The sequence below is a fragment of the Gymnoscopelus braueri genome, assembly GCF_963280865.1.
Source record: "Gymnoscopelus braueri genome assembly, chromosome: 12".
Taxonomy (NCBI): domain Eukaryota; kingdom Metazoa; phylum Chordata; class Actinopteri; order Myctophiformes; family Myctophidae; genus Gymnoscopelus; species Gymnoscopelus braueri.
The window spans coordinates 36,240,391-36,262,542 of NC_137614.1; the positions used below are offsets into that span (position 1 = coordinate 36,240,391).

At 42.0% G+C, this 22,152-nt stretch overlaps 2 protein-coding genes across 3 annotated transcripts; one reads left to right on the plus strand and one right to left on the minus strand.

Moving 5' to 3' along the window:
- The first annotated feature begins 2,023 nt into the window (after positions 1 to 2,023).
- rcc2 (regulator of chromosome condensation 2) lies at positions 2,024 to 14,859 on the plus strand. 2 transcript variants are annotated; one of them, XM_080444103.1, is made up of 13 exons: positions 2,024 to 2,221; positions 3,579 to 3,802; positions 4,645 to 4,738; positions 6,122 to 6,265; positions 6,426 to 6,557; positions 7,519 to 7,607; positions 8,100 to 8,214; positions 8,325 to 8,491; positions 8,966 to 9,146; positions 11,588 to 11,693; positions 12,469 to 12,541; positions 12,999 to 13,076; positions 13,638 to 14,859. In XM_080444103.1, exons 2-13 carry the CDS (start codon positions 3,593 to 3,595, stop codon positions 13,740 to 13,742), a joined length of 1,494 nt encoding a protein of 497 aa, XP_080300229.1. In that variant the 5' UTR covers positions 2,024 to 2,221; positions 3,579 to 3,592; the 3' UTR covers positions 13,743 to 14,859. The 2 variants fall into 2 exon arrangements, with proteins under 2 accessions (XP_080300229.1, XP_080300230.1); XM_080444104.1 differs by lacking the exon at positions 2,024 to 2,221 and adding an exon at positions 2,481 to 2,527.
- Positions 14,860 to 16,823: 1,964 nt separating this feature from the next.
- Positions 16,824 to 21,275, minus strand: LOC308096154 (large ribosomal subunit protein eL22). The gene is made up of 4 exons (XM_080443463.1): positions 21,226 to 21,275; positions 20,050 to 20,175; positions 19,298 to 19,422; positions 16,824 to 17,010 (listed from the first exon to the last, which is right to left on the minus strand). The coding sequence occupies exons 1-4, from the start codon at positions 21,235 to 21,237 to the stop codon at positions 16,866 to 16,868; spliced, it is 408 nt and encodes a 135-aa protein (XP_080299589.1). The 5' UTR covers positions 21,238 to 21,275; the 3' UTR covers positions 16,824 to 16,865.
- Between the last annotated feature and the right edge of the window lie 877 nt (positions 21,276 to 22,152).

The window sequence follows — 22,152 nt, forward strand, 5'->3', positions numbered from 1 at the left end:
ATCATACACCTTTATTTTTGCCACAGTCATACACAATTAGCAGTCAATAATATTACCAGAAACACACAGACCTAACCCTAAACGTACTGTACACTAGTAAAAATAATAGAATAGTAAACTGTGCATATAATAGCACCTTTCTCGAAAGTGCAATACACTCACATTCACACACCGACGGTGCAGGAAACCATGCAAGGCATCAACCTGCTCATTGGGAGTAATTAGGGGTTCAGTCATTGTCTTGCTCAAGGACAAGGACACTTCGACACTAATCCAGAGGGAGCCGGGAATTTAATAATATATAAATACATATATATATATAGTTGCCCTGGTGTCCCTGATGATATTAGTCTACTAAGAAGCTGATTAAACAGGAACTTCTGGACAAAACACCTTCTTGATCCATTGCAGTTTGCATGGCATTGTGGTGTACAGGACGCTACTGTCACCTTGCGTGATCTATTATTCACTGTAATGCCAAGCTGTTTGTTGATTTTTCATCATCTTTCAAAACTATTCAACCCCGCCTGTTTGTGGATGAACTGCTTCACCCCATGGGTGTGTTCTGTAATTACTCATTTATATTCTGTGTAGGCTACAGATGACTGTCGAGGCCAGTTTGATAACCAATATATATCCTGATTGACAATTGACGGCCATGACAATGAATCATTCATGGCCCTGTGGTTGGTTATGTTTAAACTGGTGCAAAAACTCCTTCAACTCAATGTATCTGACATTTTGTTACAGACCTCTTCTACAAACCATGAAAAGTGAGATTGTTATTGATCATTGAACCAAGGTATTTGTTAGGCAAGAAGCAATGACCTCCACCTATGTCCTACATTACAAAGTCGATTCCCTCCAGGAGGAGAGGGGAGGGGAGGGGGGTACTGCGAGGGGGTACTTTATTGTATTGGAAACCATAGATATTTTGATGCAGTGTGGTGTGGTGTGGTGTGGTGTGGTGTAGTGTCATGTGATGTGGTGTGGTGCTAAAGCTGCAGTTGAAATCCAGCAGAATGGTGTAGTCAGTGTATCTTGTGGACCAGGCCCATTGCAAGTTGCTGTACTCTGTCCTATACCTTGAGCCATCCCACCCTAGAAAAATTAGCAGGGGTTAAATGAATTGTAGGTGTGAGACCAAGCAGTAGCCTGCCCAGTTTGTTTTGGGATGTCTGGAGCCTTGTTTTATGGCCTTTGTGGTGCTATGGTACCATGAGGTGCATGCATAGTCGAAGTGACATTGGATGAGTGCTCCTGCTAGAGTCCAATGCCCCCAGCCACAGCTCACTGGGAGGGGGGGGCAGGGTTCCGTTCACCTCTACCACCTGTTCTCTCCCCTCCAGATAGGATTGCATCCAGTTCACTGATGTGCTTTCAAATCCGATTGCTTTTGGCTTATCAATCAATGTAGAGTGATTTACGTGTCAAATGCCTTTTGGCCTTTTGGAGGTCCAGCATGACCATGCCGCAGTATTTGCCCTCATGTTTGATGTGGTCGTTTCAAATACAGTAGGCATGTGTCAGTGGAATGGGATGTTCTGAAGTCAGATTGGAGTTCATACATTAGTTTTTTTTTCAGCAAGATACTTTTCAAGCTGTTCATAAACTTTTTTCTCCATAACTTTCGAGATGTAGTTGCGGGTTGCGTTTCTTTGGGCTTGTTTCTAAAGTGTAGTTGCTTATTTGGGCTTGTTCCCCAATGTTGTTTAAACCAGTGTTTCTCAAACATTTTCAAGTCAAGGACCCCCAAATTAATATGTATTTGTCTGCGGACCCTCATCTGAAAATATTTTATGCCAGGGACCCCATACAAGATTTGTGTTGTTAAAATGTTATAAAAATATTCAACATGTTTCAAGAAAATAGCCAATGTATATATGTTTAAAGGTCGAAGGGCTCGCTTCTTTTGGGCTTGTTTTTCATAGACGTGGTTGATTGCTTGTTTCTCTCGCGAAACCTGGCAACACTGGTCGTAAATGGACCCGGCCGGCATGATGAATAGTAAATGAATGAACCACGTGGTTTGTTGATGGAGACACTGCAGATTCTTTTGTTCCAAATCAATCAAATAACGAGGAAGAAGCTCGACCTGCTGCTGAATCAGGAAATCAGATGATTTGTTCTGTCATCTTGGAAGGATCCAGCTAAAAAAAACAAGTAGAAGCCGCCGCGAGTGCAGCCGAGCCATCCTATCGCGTTAATCCACGACCATCTGGTAAATAGTTTGTTTAAAAAAGTTTATTAGATATCGCGATATTTATATTATGCGTCCAGACACTGTTGTTCATGTTGTGGCTTTTGTTTAAGACAAGGCGACGGTGAGGTGACATAGATAATAGTAAACCGTTAATAATTACGTCAATGAATGCTGCTTTTGTCACATTGTGTTATTAGTTGAACTAAATACGTCTATGTAAAATATCCCAACTTTGTTTGGTTTGTTTACAGCAGTTTATTGAGCTGGTATAGCGTGCTAGCACGTCGGCTAGCCTGGTTAGCCGTTGTGAACAAAGAGAGCTAGGTGAGTTAGCTTCGTGATGCTAATTCACCAGGCTCCTTTATGTCGGTTGTTGTTGTTAAACTTTGACTTATCATTATTGAAATGGACGCTGAACATCCATAGAACGATAACCATGCACTGGTAGGGTACAGAGATGATAAAGAGACAACTACTACAAGAGGTTTTACATAACAGATGGCTCAGAAGCTCTCCACTTATGAACATGACTAGGATTGCAGGTGTCTGTCATATTTATTAATTCATAATGGTTAACTTTAACCGACTCGACCACAACCAGGGTCAGGGAGATGCAGACCAGTGTCATCCAAAGAAAGCTCCTGAAAATCAATGGATGCTAAATATTCCTGCTGAACGGATATGAATCTTTTCAGTTTGTGACCACTGCTACATGATTACAACATGGTGGGAAAAGTACTCACATTTTTTACTTCGAAGTATCAATACTGTAATGTAGATAATATACTCTGTTACAAGTAGAAGTCCCGTATTCAATATGTACTTGAGTAAAAGTACAAGTCTTGGCATCAAAATATACTTAAAAGTACTCATTCTGCAGAATGTCCTCATTTCACAAGTTCAAAATGTATAATGCAACGCATTGTGAGCTTGTAGAGCTGCTATTTTCAAATGGCATAGATAGATAGATAGGGCTGAAGTGATGTTTAGCAATAATAATCAAAACCTTCAAAGTAACTAAAGTTTTCATATAGTTGTGGAGTAAAAGTAAGATATTTTCTACTGAGATGTAGTGGAGTAGAAGTAAAAGTACTGAAAATTGGAAATACTGCAGTAAAGTAAAAAATACCTCAACTTTTCCTTAAGTACAGTACTTAAAGGTGTAAATGTACTTAGTTACTTCACACCACTGCTTCTGTGTCTACCACGATTCAATTTGTATTGATGGTCCGACCAGTAGTAGATATTGATGCTGCTGTACAGTCATAACCTAACATACATGAAGGATTCCCTCATAGAAATGTACTTGCTAAAAGTTAACGTCAGTGTGTGCTGTAACTTCAATTGCTATTTATTTTTCTTGTCTTGCATTTAGCTTGTGAGTGAACAATGCCCCGCAAGAAGGTGACAGATCATGACGCTGACTATGGGAAGAAGAAGAAGACTCAGAGGTCAAGTGGCAAACGGAAAGATAGAGACTTCAGTAGCGATGACGAGTTTGACGACTATGAGCAGGAGAACAACAAGAAACCTGGGAGGCCTGCAGCCAAGTCTGGTTTCCAGCCTGTCACTGTGGCGGAGGATGTGAAGGAAAAGATAGTGAGTTCAGATTGTGCACACACACCTCATTTTACATCTGGTGTTGTTAACCGCTTGTTAATTGCTAACCACCTGCCACCTGTTTTGGGTGTGTCATTATATGACATTTTCCAAAATTGCAACTAAAAAAACTGATCTACAAGCTCACACGGCTGGATGTGCTGTCTGATTTGTGCCAGTATTGCCAGGATACATCATCTTTTTCATAATTATCTGGTTAACTTTCTAATCCTGCTTTGTTAAATTTGGACCCTAACCCAAGTAGTCCTATCCTACATCCTTTAACTCATGTTACCACGACAAGCAATATTGTAAATTGTGCTGTACATCATTATTTCATCTTTGTTTTTGATAGTCTTGGGAAGATTCAAATGGATTCCCAAGTAGAATAAAACAGTGGCTAGTAATTCAGTTGCCTGAAAGCACATACATTAGATAAATAAAATAACATAACATTTTGTTTCTTTTATAAAAGAGTATGGTCTAGACCTGCTGTGTGAATAGTGCCAACTATTATTGTGATTTGGTACTAAATTGGGGGGGGGGGGGGGCGTTGTAAAAAACAAAATTCCCAAGGAATTATTGTCATCTATTTTACATTTGTAAATAAGTTGCGTATTCAGAAACCCTAATTGGTGACTTCTCTTGATGGGGCTCAATGGGGAAGTGTTTGGACTGGGGTCATTTTAGATACAGCATGTGATTGATTGCATTATGGATCATCTTTGAAGGAGGAAAACGCAATCCCAAATTTCTAAGCATTCTGAGAATGTGATGAATAAGCTTCAGCTGAGTCAGACAGGGCATGGCAGTTCACTGACTTTGTGCTATCGTTTCTGCAGAAACTGGAGTTACCCAAAGTCAAGGGCCAGTTGGTCATCTTTGGAGCGACGAACTGGGATCTAATTGGAAGGAAAGAGGTACCTAAACAGCAAGGTAGGATACATCTTAAGTCTGTTGTTCCTTAACCACCCACCCCAGATATTTTTAACCTATTACAAGGCAAATGCAATAACACACACACAGCCTTTATGCCATAAGTCATGGTCTGGTCTGTCATTTCTTATTATCCACACAGACTATTGTAATTTAGCTGTTGGACAGTGACTTATGGGCTGTACCCCGCTCCCATTGTTGAACTTGGATGTTAAGGATGATTTATACTTCACCATGCGGAACCGAGAACCAAGTATAAATCAGACATTCGTGTGTAGATGACCTGATGGACATGACAGTGTGGGTCTGTCTGCAGTCAAGACAGAATCAATGACTGAATGAATGATTGATTGAAAAGTGCCATCGCATCTGTCTATAACGGGGAACATTGATGTTTCTCAATCCAGGGCTGGGTCTGCTCTACACCCCAAGAACAAAGCCCATGTCAGAACGTATTGGTTTGTCTTTAATTCACCAGCCCAGTTAAAGCAAATTTGAACTTTGATTGAACCTGGGGTTGTATGATTGCGTCAGCATTGTGTAAAACCAACTATTGTAAATTCATAATCTGTTTCTCCTATAGTTTTATTTAGGCTCTGATGCAAAATCCCAGAATTAAATGCATACCAGTGTACATGTTGAAGATACTATAATGAACCAAAACAAAAAAGGCTATACCAGCCAGTTTATTCATTATTTTCATAAAAACTAAACAAAACCAATTGAAGTTGTTATCGTCTGTTTTTAAAAGAAACGGGACATATGCACTTGTGCAGCCAGCAGCAGTTTGTTTTAAACCAGCCAGATTTCACTAATACCCTTGTTGTGGTGATTGTCTCTCATCCAGTAATGTCTATTCATATGTATGCATAAAAATGACCCCCCCCCTCCACCACCCCTGATTCATGTCTCGGGTATGGTATAGATAGCCCTGGCTCCACGGCGCCTTGTCTTTTCTACATTGGCACACAGTAAGAAGCCTGCATTGTAGAGACTGGGGGGGTGGGGTATTGCTAAGTGCAGCTGCGTTGTATAGACAAAGACCATCTCTATTTAGAGCGCCACTGTGATTCTCCATTCAATTCACAGGGCAACAAAAAAGCATGCAAAATCTATTTGACATTTAAGTATCAACATCAGGCAATTCAAGTCAAAGAAAGTTAAGCTAGCGTTGTCTCTGCTGTGTCATGTTTAAGGCTTATTCATGTTTTTAAAAAGGCGTAAGTGAACAGATGATTTTTATTTTTTCGGTGTACATTTGCCTTTATGCTCACTAACTATCGGCATTCACGGTACATTGCTGTTGGAAATGAATATGATTACAGGAAAAAAAAGCATGGCTCTTCGTGTTGACATGACTGGTATGTGCATTTTTGCTTCCAGTGGCATACCGGAATCTGGGCGTGAGCCTGTGGGGCCCCCACCGCTACGCCAGTCTGAACGATGTCCAGGTCAGCGTCGTGTTTTCTGGTTCCTGTGCTGCCCACAGCTGCCTCATCACCACAGAGGGCAAGCTGTATAGCTGGGGTAAGCCCACACGCAGCACCTCTAATCTCCTCTTCACCTTTATGAATGACAAACCCAATGAGTCTACACACGTACCTCCTCATTTCATGTGCAGCTGTTTGAATTTGGAGAGGCATGATGTGTCCATATTAACATTTGGATTCCTATCGCCGCCCTGTAGGTCGTAATGAGAAGGGCCAACTCGGACACGGTGACACAAAGCGCGTTGATGTCCCTAAGCTTATCGAAGCCCTGGCTGACGAAGTAATTGTTGGAGGAGCCTGCGGACGTAACCACACCCTGGCACTCGCGGGTAAGGCTCACCCTGATATGGGTTCTAAGTGCTTCATTTGGACTTGAGCAAACCTGTGGGTGTCTGTCATCTCCTGACTGAATTATAATATTTTTGTGCTTTAGGTTTAAGGGTGTTTATTGTCCATATGCAATTCAAGGCAGTGTGAAGCATATCGTTGCTGTCCGGCAGGAACCAGCAACTCAATTTTTCCACTTTTGCATTTATTTTTCCATAAATCAGGGCCATTGAACACCCTTTACGTCTGTGTGTTGATTAAAAAATTATTGAACCAATTAAAAGTATTAAAAAGCGCTTCTGACAAAAGCAGCTAACTCCATTAGATCCTCAAACTTTCTGCTAAACCAGCTAACTCCACCAAGGGGGGTGGAGTTAGCTGACTCCAGGCTCCACCCCCTTTTGACCTCCAACCTCATTGTGAGCTTGGAGGTCCATTCAGCTGTTCTTATCAATGAACAAAACCTCCTAACTCCACTTTTGTTTTTGTTTTTGTCATGTCCTGAAAAATGAACATTTTTGAGTACGCTGGTTGCTGCCGGACAGCAGAGATATACACTGAGCCCCATCTGTGCGCCCTTTGGTTAATAAGCAATGTTCTGATCCCATGTGGCTCTTCAGTCAAGTAAAAGCACATGGCGTGAACACAAATTCCTGAAACATTGACCATTTTTGACAAATGGGTGCATTTTGAATTGAGTGTTCAAAATGTTAAGCTCCCCCTGAAACATATTTGACTACGTGGACATGTCATCCCTGCTGACACGCCCACTTAACTTAAATAAAGCCATTCCTTCTGCTCATGAACCTCGTCACTGCTTCGGTGAGCTTCCGTGGAAGTCTATATCATGTAGGCTCAAATGAATCTCGGGTGGAGATAGCAATCTTAAGAGGCAAAAATTTGCTGGAGGGGAGCTTGAAAATGATCAACATGACAATGACATGGTCTCTGGTCTTTCCCCAGAGGATGGCACCGTCCACGCATTTGGAGAGAACAAATTGGGCCAGCTCGGCCTGGGCAACCAGACCTCTGCCGTCTTAAGTCCATCTCGGGTAAGCTGCCATCCAGTCTCATGCTGTCAAGAAGGGATAAACTATTCAATTTGTATTGATCGTCCGATCAGTAATGGATATTGATACTGCTGTACAGTCATAACCTAAAATACACAAAGGATTCCCTCATAGAAATGTACTTGCCAAAAGTTGAAATGTCGGTGTGTGCTGTAACTTCATTTAACAACGTGTCCCGTCTTCCCCCTTTTTTTTTTTTTACTGGCATCCTCTTGTCTTGCATCTAGCTTGTGAGTGAACAATGACCATCAATATTTTCCCATCCTGTTTGACCTTGTAGATATTGTTTTAATACATATCCATGCCTTGTAGCAGTTGGGCTTCCCACGGTGTAAGGGTGAATAATATCTTGAATTGTATTGGTACTGAGGTATGAAAGAATACACGGGTGACATTTAGATTCTGACCTACTGTTGCATGTAAATGTAAACATAATGTTTCTAATCAATATGTTGCTGCTCTGCCTCCCTCTAGATCTCATACAATGGCCAACCTCTGGTCAAGGTAGCGTGTGGCGCTGAGTTCAGCATGGTGGTCGACTGCAAAGGGAATATCTACTCATTTGGTTGCCCTGAATATGGCCAGCTAGGTACGCTCATAACCAGCCAACCATATGTGTAATGCATCTGTGAAGTAAAAAATTATAATCACACACCAAAACTTGAACTAACAAACTTCCTTGCCCGTTTTTAAATGCAGGACACAACTCTGATGGGAAGTTTATCGCACATGCTCAGAAGATTGAGTTTGACTGCGAGGTCATCCCTCGGCGCGTGGTGATCTTCATCGACAAGTCCAAGGACGGCCAGATCACGCCAGTGACCAACGTGGTGGTCCGAGACGTAGTATGTGGGTGCAACCACACGGTGAGAAAACAAGCTGTTAACCCATTAAGACTATACGTTGTTATACCTTTTTAAAACCGTGTCATTTTAGATGTTGCTATGCAACAGGTTTTTATTTTTTTAATAAAAAATAAGACTTTCTGAAAACTTAGGTTAGGATTTTAGAAGGCATTTTTTAAAATCGGCCTCAGGTCTAAATGGGTCAAAGGAATACGGTTTATGATTTAGGTGTGATATTGTACATCCCAAATTTCTTGCCAAATAGTGGAAAACTGAATTTTAAATCAGCGCTGTGGTTGCTGAGAAATGTCCACTGGAAGCTTATTACATTTTATTTCAGTGCAATAGTATCCGATGCTAGCTGATTCCATGCGTAGGTACATGGAACTAAGCAATATTGGACATCATAATTTGGTACATAAATATCATTATCAAAAAGCCATATTGCAGTGTTCCCGATGGGAGTATTGATAATGTTGGTGTGTGTGTTCACAGCTGGTTCTGGACTCTCAGAAGCGTGTGTTCAGCTGGGGTTTCGGGGGCTATGGGCGCCTGGGTCACACTGAGCAGAAGGATGAGATGGTTCCCCGGTTGATTAAGCTGTTTGACATCCCCGGACGCGGCGCCGCCCAGATCTTTGCCGGCTACACTTGTTCCTTCTCTGTCAACGAGATGGGTAAGCAGCGTGCCAGCCTCAGTGAGGATGATTACAAGTTGAATACAGCCATGTTAATTGTGGATTCATAATGCACATAATTAATCTCATTTATGCACGGTCAAGGGCATTTTAATTGGTTGGGTTGTTTAAAAAAGTGAGCAAATAAATTACCTCTAGGTTGTATGGCCTAGAGGTAATTGTACAGTTCTACAGGTTGGTCAGGATGCTGTTTGTTCAGTGGGGTGTGGAACTAGGAGGAATAGCATGTTCTCTGCATGCAGTAGGTCCTTCTGGTGAAACTCCTTACACTCAGGTGACAAGAAGTGGCCTTGATGTCACATGTATCGATGGAGACACGTTGTCTGCGCTCACCCTAGGACCAACTGTCGGAGTTAGAAGTGACAGGCAGGGGTGTAGTGCTCGCTTCACGTGCCACCACAGCATTCCACCAGTCTTTTGAGCACATGCACGTGCGTGCCCGCAAGACTGCTTTCCCATACTACTGTCACACGGCTACATCATGTATGATCCCTACACCGCTGTAGTAGTAGCATAGCATGCAGATAAGTTGTTGGCAAGCTGTTGAATGCACTTCACACCCCATCTGATGTGCAACCCAACCCCCATATGCGATGCTAGAGTGCCGTCTAGCCAACACCAACAAGGGACTCCCTCCACACTCTCCTATCTAGCAACAGGGTCTTGAGCTCTACAGTGTTAGCTAAGCTGTCGCGCCGTAGTGCATCCATGTAGGTGGTGTTTCTTGCCTTTTCTGGCTTTGCCCTGGGTTGGCTCACCATAGTGTCGGTTTGCTTGCCACTAGTTCCGGGTGCCTGACGCAGTGCCCTGCCAGCCTCATCCTTCTCTCTCTGACTTTGTCTGTGACCCGTGGTAGGTCCCCGTAGAGGACCACATGTTTGATTTCCACACTTTCCTCATGGCATGCAAGGCATTCCAGGCAAGTGCCCTCCGGACCTTCAGGTCCTGTTCCGTTGAAACGGTCCAGGCCCAGAGATATTTGAAGTCCTCGACTGCCTCGAGCACCGTCCCGTCCGCAGTGGAAACCCCCATCTAGTCTCTCCATTCAGTAGAATGCGTTGGTCTAGCCAGAACAATCAAAGGGTGAAAGATCAAACTTGTTTCTCAAGCCATAGTCAGGAATCAGGATAGCCTAAATTCTTGTTTTTCCACCATCGCAGCACAGGTTGATGGCCTTTAAGCATTCTATTTTCCTACTTTTCTTTCTTGGGTTCTATAAATCAAAGCATTCCTTGGATAAGTTAGAAAGACATCATGAAAAAAAATAGCGTCCCCCCCCCACTGGTGACAGGGGACTAAAATACATGTGGAATTGGCATACCGACTAAATTAGCAGAAAAATACTAATTTAAGACTGTCAACCCTGCCCGTCAGGAACTGTTATAGGCCTAATATATGTATAATATGGCCACACCACCAAGGTGTTGTGAGCTTGTAGATCGGCTATTTTCACAATATTTATCCGTGGAACCGAGTCAAACTAAATAGAATGCCTCAACTCCTACAATTCCAAGTGCTTGTCAGGGTGGGGGGTCCCCAGTTCAAATATGATTATTTTGGGGGGTCGCAGCCTGAAAGGTTTGGGGACCCTTGCTTTAGGCCCTAGGATTAAGATTGGTCTAAACTTTAACTAAAGGGGTAGATTATGCAATTGACCCCACTTGTATTTGCTAAAAGTGATTTTTCAATTCCAGAAAACCTTTGCATTGAAGGAGAGATCTGGACCCAAATACATATATATTGTGTCTGCCTATAATCATTCACCAACATACCTGATGCAGTTGACTTTTTTCATAGAAGCCCCTGTGCTCCATTCTGCAGACCCCTTCCACAGCTAGCCTGGAGCCTAGAGCGTAAATCTAATTCGGCTATTTTTGTCGCTCCAAACTATTTATTTTCACGAATCCTCTCTATGTTGCATCCTGGCACTCACACATGCACTGTTTGTCACTCATGAGCTGCCGTTCGTACAGAACGGCTCCGAGATTTTTCATGTAGCACTCCCCCTCCCCTCATAAGTGACAAACAGTGCATGCATGTGTGAGTGCCAGGACGCTACATAGAGAGGATTCGTGAAAAAAGAAGAAGTTTGGAGCGACGAAAATAGCCGAATTAGATTTATGCTCTAGGATCCATTCTAGCTGTGGAAGGGGTCCGCAGAATGGCACACAGGGGCTTCTAAGAAAAAAGTCAACTGCATCAGGTATGTTGGTGAATGATTATAGGCAGACACAATATATATGTATTTGGGTCCGGATCTCTCCTTTAAGGGAATCCCATCCAGCTCTTAGTTGAAATCAACCATGTAGCCTGGCTGGCTGTACACTACATGTCATAATGTTGCACATAACACAAATGAATGGATCATAGTGCCATGCTCATTTCTAATCTTACCATTCACCCATGTCTTTGGTCTGCAGGAGGGCTGTTTTTCTGGGGGGTAACAAACCCTTCCAGAGAATCTACAATGTACCCCAAAGCTGTGCAGGACTTGTGTGGCTGGAAAGTCCGCAACCTGGCGTGTGGGTGAGTGTCAACTTTGTTTTTGTTTATCTTTTTTTTTTACCAGGATATCTGATATTTACCCCTCCCTAGTCACACCACCCAGCTCCCTACTCCACACACAACACTACACTGCACGCTAGGCCTTTCACAATCATTACATAATCGTCTAATCGCAACAAATCTTGCATAATCCTTTCCATGTTATATTTTTCACACATTTTCAAATGTTAAAAAAGCAGAAATGGCAGATCTACAAGGTTACAACGCGTCACAAGCTTGTAGATCAGCTATTTTTTACATGTATACAATTATTAAATATGTCTAATTTCTTTGTAATTTCAGTTATTTGTCATATCTACGCTGTGCAACTTTTGATTACGAAGCCTAAAAAGGCTTCATATGTTCAATGCCAAACGCACAAATCGTTAATCGCAATTATTTGAGTGACAATTAATCGTCAACTTAAATTTGTAATTGTTACGGCCCTACTGCACGCTGGAGGAGGGTCACTACCCAACCCATATCCTTATCCTAGTGGGAGCTACTTCAAGTGACGATGCTGCTCCAAAATGGTGCACAATGGCAGCTTCTATTTGTGTTGAATCTTGAACTGCTCTACAGTGTATTGGCAATTTGGTGAAGAGGGCAACGGAGAAGTCTTCATTAACCATATGAACCCTAGTGTCCCCATTTTGCGGGGAGACATTTAGCGAAAAGGGCATGAAATATATAATATTTGATGTGAATTACGTACGTAACTGATAAGTCTTTTGAACACTTTTTTTTCTTGAAACAGGAAAAGCAGCATCCTCATTGCTGCAGATGAGAGCACCATAAGCTGGGGCCCCTCTCCTACGTTTGGTGAGCTGGTAAGTTCTGTGTCGCTACTCAAATGATCCCTTAACCCATTAAGACCTGAGGCGATTCTTAAAAATGTTTTCTAAATCCTAAAAGTTTTTTGAAAAAAATCACAAAAAAAATCTAGATTTTTCAAAAATAGCAGATCTACAAGCTCATAGCGCGGCACTCGGTGCCGCGCTATGAGCTTGTATATCTGCTATTTTTGAATAGCCAAAGAAATCTAAAGTGACACAGATGCGTTCCAGGTATTAATGGGTTAAGTTACTTCTTGGTTCTAGAAGAACATCTAATGACTGCATTGTTCTGTCATTCTAAGGGCTCATCACAGCTTTGGAAATGGATGAATAAAAATGGCATCAGTGGCTTGAATTAATTGTAATACTTTGCACAGAGTATAACATGTCTGTTTTTATTTTAGTGACATGGATTGTGTTTTCTGAACTGTATTTGTCTTCTGTCGTACAGGGCTATGGAGACGGTAAGCCCAAATCATCTACCACTGCTCAGGAGGTGAAGTCCATGGAAGGAATCTATGCTGAGCAGGTAAAACCTTAATCAAATTCCGATGTGGTTCTTGAATATGAGTTTTATTTGGGGCGATAGAGCTTTTGCTGCCCCAACCCTGTGGAATGCACTGCCCCAACCTTCAAAACCCACCTCTTCAATATCGCTTTCCCCAGCTAACTCCACCCCCCCCCTTTTTTTTCTTCATTCCACTGTTTTTATTGATGTATTCCTTTGTTTCTTTTCTCTCCCCCTAATAAAGTTGTTTTTACCGTATTTATTTTCTCATGCCCCCCATGTAAAGCGTCTTTGGGTACTCAGAAAAGCGCCATTTAAATTCGATATATATTATTTTACATTTACTATATTGTAAAAGGTGCTCATTTTGAAAAGATGATATGGCCCTTTGGCAGGTAATGGCACATAGTGCGGGAGGAAAATGAGAATGGCAACATAACATGTTGAAATGCCATAAATAAAACAATCTTAAGTTAAGATTTAAACGGGTATCATCAGATGTTGCCAGTGGAGATTAAGTTACAATTGTACATCCTATGGGAAACTGTGGCCTGTATTGATATTTTGTGTTTACGGTTGCAGGTGGCGATGGGTTACTCTCACTCCCTGATCATTGCCAGGCAGGACAACGAGGAAGAGCAGGAGAGACTGAAGAAGCTGCCAGAGTACACTCCCCGTACGCTGTAATCGGCCCCATGTCGCCAAAACACCCTCTCACCTTTTCACTTCAGGAGTGGCCTGACGATGCTCGTCAAGAAAGGCATCTGCTGCCCTCTCTTCGAGTCACTGTTAAAAAAAAAAAAATGTCACGACGACTGTGCACTTGCGGAATGGTCGGGTCTTAAGGAGGAGGCTGGCTTGTCTCACCGAGGGTTTAGCCGTCTGGCTCTCAACAACGGTCATCCGGACATCTTCAATCTCAGCTATAGACAAAACACAAAATTTATCCGGAGCACTACTTGCTCTCCAGAGCGGTGTTTCCCAAATACCTCTGCACTCTGTACTACGTAGATGCATCCATTCCCATCCGCATTCCTTATGCTGATTCATACTTGGTCGCACGATGGTCGGCCAATTTGGTTGCACGACACCATCGTGCGACCAAGTATGAATCGGGCTTTGTTCTTTCCCTTTCATCACCATTATTTTGACCAATCGCCTTCCCATTCACATTAACGGGTGCTACATCAGGTCCCTCAACCTTTTTTCCAGTGAGGGATTTTCAAAGACCAACACTCCATATCTGTGCCTTTTTATACAAAAGCGTGTTTACAGGATATGGAATTACAATTGTTTGATTTTTGTCGTTCCCAAAGACCAGTTGTATGACTGTGTTCCCATGGCAGTATTAAACAACTCCATGTGCTGCTGCCAAGAAAATACAATCAGGACAGGGGACGTGATCTCCACTCACTGATATCTGTTACATTCCTTTGTTCAACTCGTTTGATTAAATGTTCGCATCGAAGATGCACACCTCAGTCCTTCCAAGGCCATAGTTTCTGCCTAGGTTTTTCCTTTTACCATTTCCCTGACTTGAGCGCTATTAATTGTTCCAGCGCTTAAAGCAGTTCCAGCCCCATGTCAGAAAGAAACTTGGCAGAACCAGTAATGCACTCATGAATATGGTTGAACGTCTAACAAATGCAGGCATGTCCTTGTTTTTAATCAAAATATTCTCAAATTTAGTTTTTCCTGTTTCATTAATTTGTTATGGTGGTGTATGTTTCTGGGCTGCAAAGCTCACACAAGTTAAAGTTTGTGTTTTCATTGAAATGGTAATTAAAGATTCATGTAAATTGTTGTGGCCGTTCTTTAATTGTTCATACCTGTTCTCATAGGCTTCTTTCAAGATCGCAGCAACGGTACATTTTTCATCAAATATGATTCACATGCTGCAGTGATTGGGACATATTTTGGTATTGGAACTTAATGGACCCTCATGTCAAATGGACAAAATGTAGACATTTGGAACACAAATGTAGGCAGGATTTATTCCACACCCGAGCCACCAACCCAGATTAAGGGATTATGTTGCTTAACACTGCATACACTTGGTACTTGGACACAAATAATAGCTTGCCATACCCACCATTTTTAGGTATCTGCTGACTAGAAACTTGGGTCACATGTGACAAGGGTCAGTATCTCTTGCAAATGCAGTATTTTACAACCTTGAGGATCATCTAATACAGGTTTCAAACTCCAAAAACCGTACATATATGAAATTGTAGTAAACCATGCCTACATGTTTTGTGTAAAACTATTCTCCACTATTAAAGCTAGAATCCATAGCTTTCATGTCATACCAGGGATTTCAAACCACACGTGAATTTCTACCACTCTGACAAGGGCATGTGAGAACAACTGCCAATGTAAGTAGCCTTAATATTTCCTTGATTTGTGGAAAAGGTCAGGAGCTTGTCTCCAGTTACTGGAGGCAACTTGATGTAGAAGTACGCCTCCTGGACGCTAGTATTCTGCAGGGATTTATCCCCAATCAAACCTTTAATGCTGAGTGCCAAGCAGGGTACCATTTTTAGTCTTTAATGACTTGGTTGGGGATTAAACCCTAACCTCCCAATCTCAGGTGGAAACTGTTAACCACAAGGTCACTGAGCTGGTTGTCCCACTGCCTATGCTGACAAGTTTATTTACCAGCAATGAAACACATTCAAGTGTGAACGGTTTAAAGCATCCTCCCTCAGCCAAGGGAGATCTTACGAACCTCAGGCAGTACTTGTCAACCAGTAGGTGTCCTACCTGACCACTGGGTCTAGGAGAGCATGGAGACTACCTGCAAGTACACACTGCAGTTGTTGGTCATGTATTAACATTCTACCATAGATTGGTGGTTAAAATACACATTTTATTCACACAAATTCCAGATTGTAGCTTTAATTTAAGTCCAGTCTTGGGGATGTCCATCTTCAATCCTATTGATGGGTTAAGCTGTTACATAAGTGGCTCATCTGTCTGAGATCAAGTGCAACCAATGCTGACATTTTGACTCAATCACTTAAGCCCTATTGTTGTATGAAAATCGCCCATCTACAAGTTCATACAATACATATTTGCCTGGAACATGCCCAAAATAGGGATCTCAAGTTGAAAGTGATGTGTGAAGGTCAGGTAAAGTTTAACAGTATTTTTTAAGGCATCTCAATTTCTACTCTGGATTTTCCTCCCTTTATACCTGCTTTTATGTAATCTTCACTGTATAAAACATAACAGCATTCCAGTAATATTGAGCAGGGCTCAATCCCCCTGCAAAAAGTTACTATATTAGACCAACAACTAAACATGAGATTTGTCTAGACTGACATTTTATTGTATTTGTGTACATCACATAACTTTGACTTCCGTCTTCGACGTATGCCACGTCAACAATCTATATCCTGAACATAAAACACCATTTTGCATTCAGCTCTCATTTAGTCAAATCAATACCAGGACTTCAAATGTGGCAATGGTCAGAGGTTCCACTTCAAACTGCTTCATGCATTTCAGACAAATGTGGAAATATGTTCAGATTTCAGAAGGTGAATACTTAATCACCCAAATAGGATAATGTAATTTATCATAAAATAACACGTTTTCAGTAATAGAAAGTATTTTGTCATCATCAAGATGAAGCAGTTTGAATAAACAATGATGTCAACACACAATGGAGAACCAAGATATCCATGCCGTCTCACCTGGCCTGTGATAAAATATGTTTAGAAATGCCAGAAGGTTTCCTATTAATGACAAAGAGGCTGGCTGTGGTACTGTCAACAATTTATTAATTGTACAAAAAACAAGAACAGCTCAATCCTCATCTTCCTCCTCCTCTTCATCCTGATTGATTTGGAAGTAACGGAGCTCATAACTCTCCTTAGTGTTGGCCACGACACGCAGCCAGTCACGAAGATTGTTCTTCTTCAGGTACTTCTTGGTCAGATATTTCAGGTATCTGCAATCAGAGACAGGAAGGCCATTCAGATTCATTAGGTCTTTCAATAATGATGACCACTGAGCTTAACACTGCAGGAGCAGAAGCACTACTGTTTCAACATTACACTTCAAGTGTTGTCCAACACAGTGATACACGGTATAAGTGTACACAGGGTATCTGCACATTTGTAAAGTTAATTTAATGATTTTAAGACCTTTTTAATACCAAATTTAATATGTAAGATAAGGCAAACATTGTGAAATATTTATCCTGCAATTCCAAGTGCTTGTCAGGGTGGGGGGGTCCCCAGTTCAAATATGATTCTTTTTTTTTGTGGGGGGGGGGGGTGGGAACCCTCGGTCTAACAGAGCAAGATGGGAGTACATAGACACCCATTCAATTTTATTTTAGCACACAATCACAAGTTGTCTCAAGACACTTTACATGTAGAGCAGAGACCCAACATTTCCCCATGAGTAAACACGTGGCAACAGTGGCAAAGAAACGAAGGCTACCCTTTAACGGGAAGGAACCTACAGCAGAACCAGGCTCTGGATGGGCGGCCATATGCATTCAACCATTACTATCTACCAGCTTTCATTCACTGTAATACACATGCTAGTGTTAATAATTAATGTCATGGTCATACAGAAGTTCAGTGACCCTGTGGTTAGTGTCCACCCTGAGACCACGCTGGGCAAGACCTGGGCTGTTGGTTGTCTAGGAAGTGACAACCGGAAACGGTTGAATACCGCCCAAGGAAATGACGTTGAGGCTTTACAAATCTGTTAACATTCTCCGTGAATGAAACAAGTGTTGTGATTGGTCAAAAAATATAGTTTCCGGGGGAAATCCTACCCACTCAGGACTTCCTAGACACTCGCTACTTTAGGTCGTGACCAGGCTCTTCTCTTCGCAGATGAGTGAGGCTGGGACCGAGGCTACCCTGAGACTGGGAGGTTGGGTTCAATCCTCAGCGGAGTTTGATTGATTGAATATTGTATTAAGCAAAAAATTTAAACAGAACAGTTACATTTAAAAAGTCATACCAAAGACAATGAAAATGGCGCCCAATGCCTCCGTGCTTGGAAATCAGCATTAAGGGTTGGATTGTTTAAGTCCCTGTGACATACTAGCATCATGTGCAGGGGGGGTGTACTTGTACATCAAGCTGCCTCACGCTACTGAAACAGGAGAAAAGCTCCTGAACTGTCTCCCGCCCATTGGGCATAGGTTTGTTAGCGGAGGTTTTCTCAGCTGTTCTAGCCCCTGCTAGAACAACAAATTCTTGCAAAACCCTGGGTCCCTGTAGCAACTGGTCTCGCGAGGTCACAGAGCCATCTGTTTGCAGGTTGCAAGCTACAGCTTCAAGTTATGCCCCTCCCTTCCTATCCGCACGGCAAACAGACAAACCCTGACTCGGTAGAACTGTACTGCCTGCACACCAACACTGGAATCGCACACCACCACTTTGATAATATAGGTCAAGCTGAAACAGGCGATCCATTTGGCAATGATGGGTTGCAGACTAGTTCACAAGCAGACTCGACCAAAGATGCAAGAACTTTGTATGGAATTGTCCCTAATAGTATACGTCCTTCATTTCTCGGTGTGCCTTATTGTTATTTGAACAAAAACATTATAAAGGTGTAGGCTATACCGAGTCTGACTGAATAGATATTGGTTTGATGATCAGAATCAGCTTTATTGTCACATCACAGGTTTATGGGTGTAGAAGTAGGTTCAATTATTTTTGTGTGCGCTCCATCATTTTGTAGTTTCCGTGAGAAGAGAGGATACAGAGTAATATCATTTCACGTTCCAAATCAAGATAAAGTGGTCCATGTCTATCACAACTTCTATTAATAACCTGGACTTTTACAGTATTTTAACCATTATATTGCCTAATCTTATTAAAATGAGGCTATAGAATATATAAAGTAGGAATCACTCATTTAATCTCACAAGTAGGAATCATTCATTTGATCTCGCAAGAGCACACATTTCTCAGCACCAATCACGATGCATACGTTTTATGCAATATTTTGAAATAACTTATCTCAAATAACTTATCTCAAAGGTCTCACCATTTATTAGAACCAGTGATGTGTTTTTTCAATGAGTCTAATATGGAGTTTGAAGTTGAAAGGGCTTATATAGGAGGAGTGTGTGTTGATTGATGAAATGAATATCAAATATCTACATATTGAAAAAGTGTCTGGGGTGCACACAAAATCTAGAGTATACGTAATGTAAGTGTTTTTTTAAGTGAAATTCCCATTTAACAGGGTTTTGAATAAATTACCTTTTGGAGAAGGGAACCTCAGAGGACACTGTAATCTTGCTCTTGCTCCTCTCGATGGACACCACACCGCCACCCAGGTTTCCGGCTTTCCCGTTCACCTTGATGCGCTCCTGCAGGAACGTCTCCTGGAAATATTTAAACACAAGGGTCAACATCAGGTCTTTGTGACACCGACAGACGCCTACTATGGTGCTAAAAATAGCCTATGTATTGACGTCTTTTTCAACAACAAGCCCGCTGCTATCCGGCGGTCGGAAGCCGACCGAGCTTTCAACGCTTGCCAACAACTTCCGACCCGACGCAACAGTGTACCCACCCACCGCCCATTCAACAGCAGATGCTCAGCAACCTACGCTTTCCAACACGTCATCCTGCCTCCCACCTAAAATCAATCATTTCAGCATTCAGGAGGACCAGTAAAGCATTCTGCAACTAAGCCCTGTGGTTCTCTTTATAGCTCTGTGCAAATCTATGCGTCTGCGTCAGTCAATCAATATAGCCTATTCAAACAGTGGTTCTTCTTTCTTGGGGTCGGGGGTCCCTAGAATTCTTTTCAAATATAGCATCACAATCAGAAAACCACTTTAACCCTATATACATCGCCTATTTAAAAACAGCCGATCAACGAGCTTGTAGATCTGCCATTTTCTAATCATCTTGAAAAACAAATACATATGAATTTGGGGGTCATGGAAAAAGTTTGAACCACTGGCCTATAACAAACAGCAGCATCGGCCTGTCAACGGACTTACAAAGTTGGCAGCGTCCATGATGCCATCTTCAACAGGATGGGTGCAGTCCAGAGTGAACTTGAGAACCTGCTTCTTCTTCTTACCACCTTTGCTGGTACCACCTTTGCTGGTGCTCGTCTTCTTCGGCTAAAACAAGAATACAGGGGGGATTATTTACAGCAAATGGTACCAAATGGACCATTATTGGTTTGTAAGTATTGGTCTGTATAACTCTAGTGCAGTGGTTCTCAAAGTGGATTCCAGGGACTCTCAGGGTTCCTTTTGGGGGGTCTAAATGTACATCATGATTTGTGTGCATGGGGATCTCATCTTAAACGAGCTCAGTGCTTAATGAGTCTTCCAGTTTAGTAGACCTTGTATTGTGAATTTGTACTTCCATGTACTGTTGTTCTCATGTCTTACTAAATAAAGTACATCAATCAATCAATCACCCTTACAAGTCTGACAGTATACAAATGGAAATGACGGGTCCATTTGTATACTGTCAAAGTTGAGGGGAGACCTTGACATTTAAAAGTTTGAGAACAATTGCTCTAGTGTACAACAAGTGTCCATTTCATTTATACTCTCTCAGAGTTAAATTAACACTCTGAATTGTACAGTTTAGCAATCTAATGATGGCACATTTAAATAAGCATCTGTCAGCTGTGTGGTTTGTGTGCCACCATTGGTTCCAGCTTTCCACACATAAAATAACAGTCACTCACATTTAACCACATAAAACATGTTAACAGCACACAACCAACATTATAACGGTCTATAGGTCCAATCCGAGTTACATTTAACCACACAAACATGCTTACAGCATACCTAACATTATAACGGTCTATTCTGAGTCACATTTAACCACATAAAACATGTTAACGGCATACAACCCAACATTATAACGGTCTAATTGGTCTCATCCGAGTTGCCAAGTTTAAAAACACATCATCTTAACACGAGAAAAAAATACACAACGTGGTGTGTTTCAGAGGAGGCTAGTGTTAGCCTAGCAACAGGCCTCGGGCTGGAAATAACGACAAAATAAGAGGCTTTGCGGGGCGTTTGTAAACACAAGCCCACGAGTTGTGCGTTAATGCAGGTTTAACACGACACGTCGGTGTGTTTGTGTGCCTTCTAGGAGTGAATGTGGAGTGTTTGGAGGTGAATGCACAGACGCGCCGTCACACTTACGACCGGGGCCATGGCGGCGATGTTAGCAGAAAGGAAGAGCGGCGTGTGCGCACGCGCCTCATGTGGCTGTATGAATCCAACCCAGAGTCATCGATGGAGTCATTTGAGTTTAACCGAATCGGTAATTGATTTACTACAGAGCAGAAGTAAGCAGTAAGTCCCCCCAGTGTTTCATGGACCCCCATAAGATACTCTGGCCAACACTAACAATTAAGCAGGTAAACATGCATGTATCATTAAGTAGGAGTGAAGTCAAACCACTTAGCAGTGATGGGAAAAGTACTCAAATGTTTTACTTATAAGTAGAAGTATCAATACTGCAATGTAGAAATACTCTGTTACAAGTAAAAGGCCTGTGTTCAAAATGTTACTTGAGTAAAAGTATTGGCATCAAGATATACTTAAAGTACCAAAAGTAAAAGTACAAAAATGTTGCCGATCTACAAGCTCACAACGCGTCACTGTGAGCTTGTAGATCTGCTATTTTCAAATAGCCTATGTTTAAAATAGGGCTGAAGTAGCCATGGTTCACATGACGCTTGTATACAAGCGTCATGGTGCCGAGTCCCCCTGGTCTAAAGTTGTGTTCGATTTTTTCACATTGCCATCTCTCACATAAACATGAACGTTCAGATTTCAAATATAAAGTGCTTACCACCGAGCCACGGATGTTACAAGGCGATGCGGACCGCGATAAGTACCCGTATCTCCCGTATTGTTCAATAAAAAGCATTTTAATCCCATCGCCGGCCATTTTCTCCAAATTGTCTCCGATACTTTCAACCATGCGACACTAATGGTTGGGAGGTGTTTTGCACTCTGATACATTACAAAACAAAAAAGAACAAAAAAAGAAAATGGCCGGCGATGGGATTAAAATGCTTTTTATTGAACAATACGGGAGATACGAGTACTCATCGCGGTCCG

Excerpts from the sequence above, each read along its gene's own strand:
- rcc2 (XM_080444103.1), top strand. The coding sequence starts at position 3,593 with ATGCCCCGCAAGAAGGTGACAGATCATGACGCTGACTATGGGAAGAAG. Across the intron at positions 9,147-11,587 it reads CTTCTCTGTCAACGAGATGG|GAGGGCTGTTTTTCTGGGGG; the intron begins GTAAGCAGCGTG and ends TTTGGTCTGCAG. Across the intron at positions 12,542-12,998 it reads CTCCTACGTTTGGTGAGCTG|GGCTATGGAGACGGTAAGCC; the intron begins GTAAGTTCTGTG and ends TCTGTCGTACAG.
- LOC308096154 (XM_080443463.1), bottom strand. Across the intron at positions 19,423-20,049 it reads TCATGGACGCTGCCAACTTT|GAGACGTTCCTGCAGGAGCG; the intron begins GTAAGTCCGTTG and ends AAATATTTCCAG. Across the intron at positions 17,011-19,297 it reads GAGGTTCCCTTCTCCAAAAG|ATACCTGAAATATCTGACCA; the intron begins GTAATTTATTCA and ends CTCTGATTGCAG.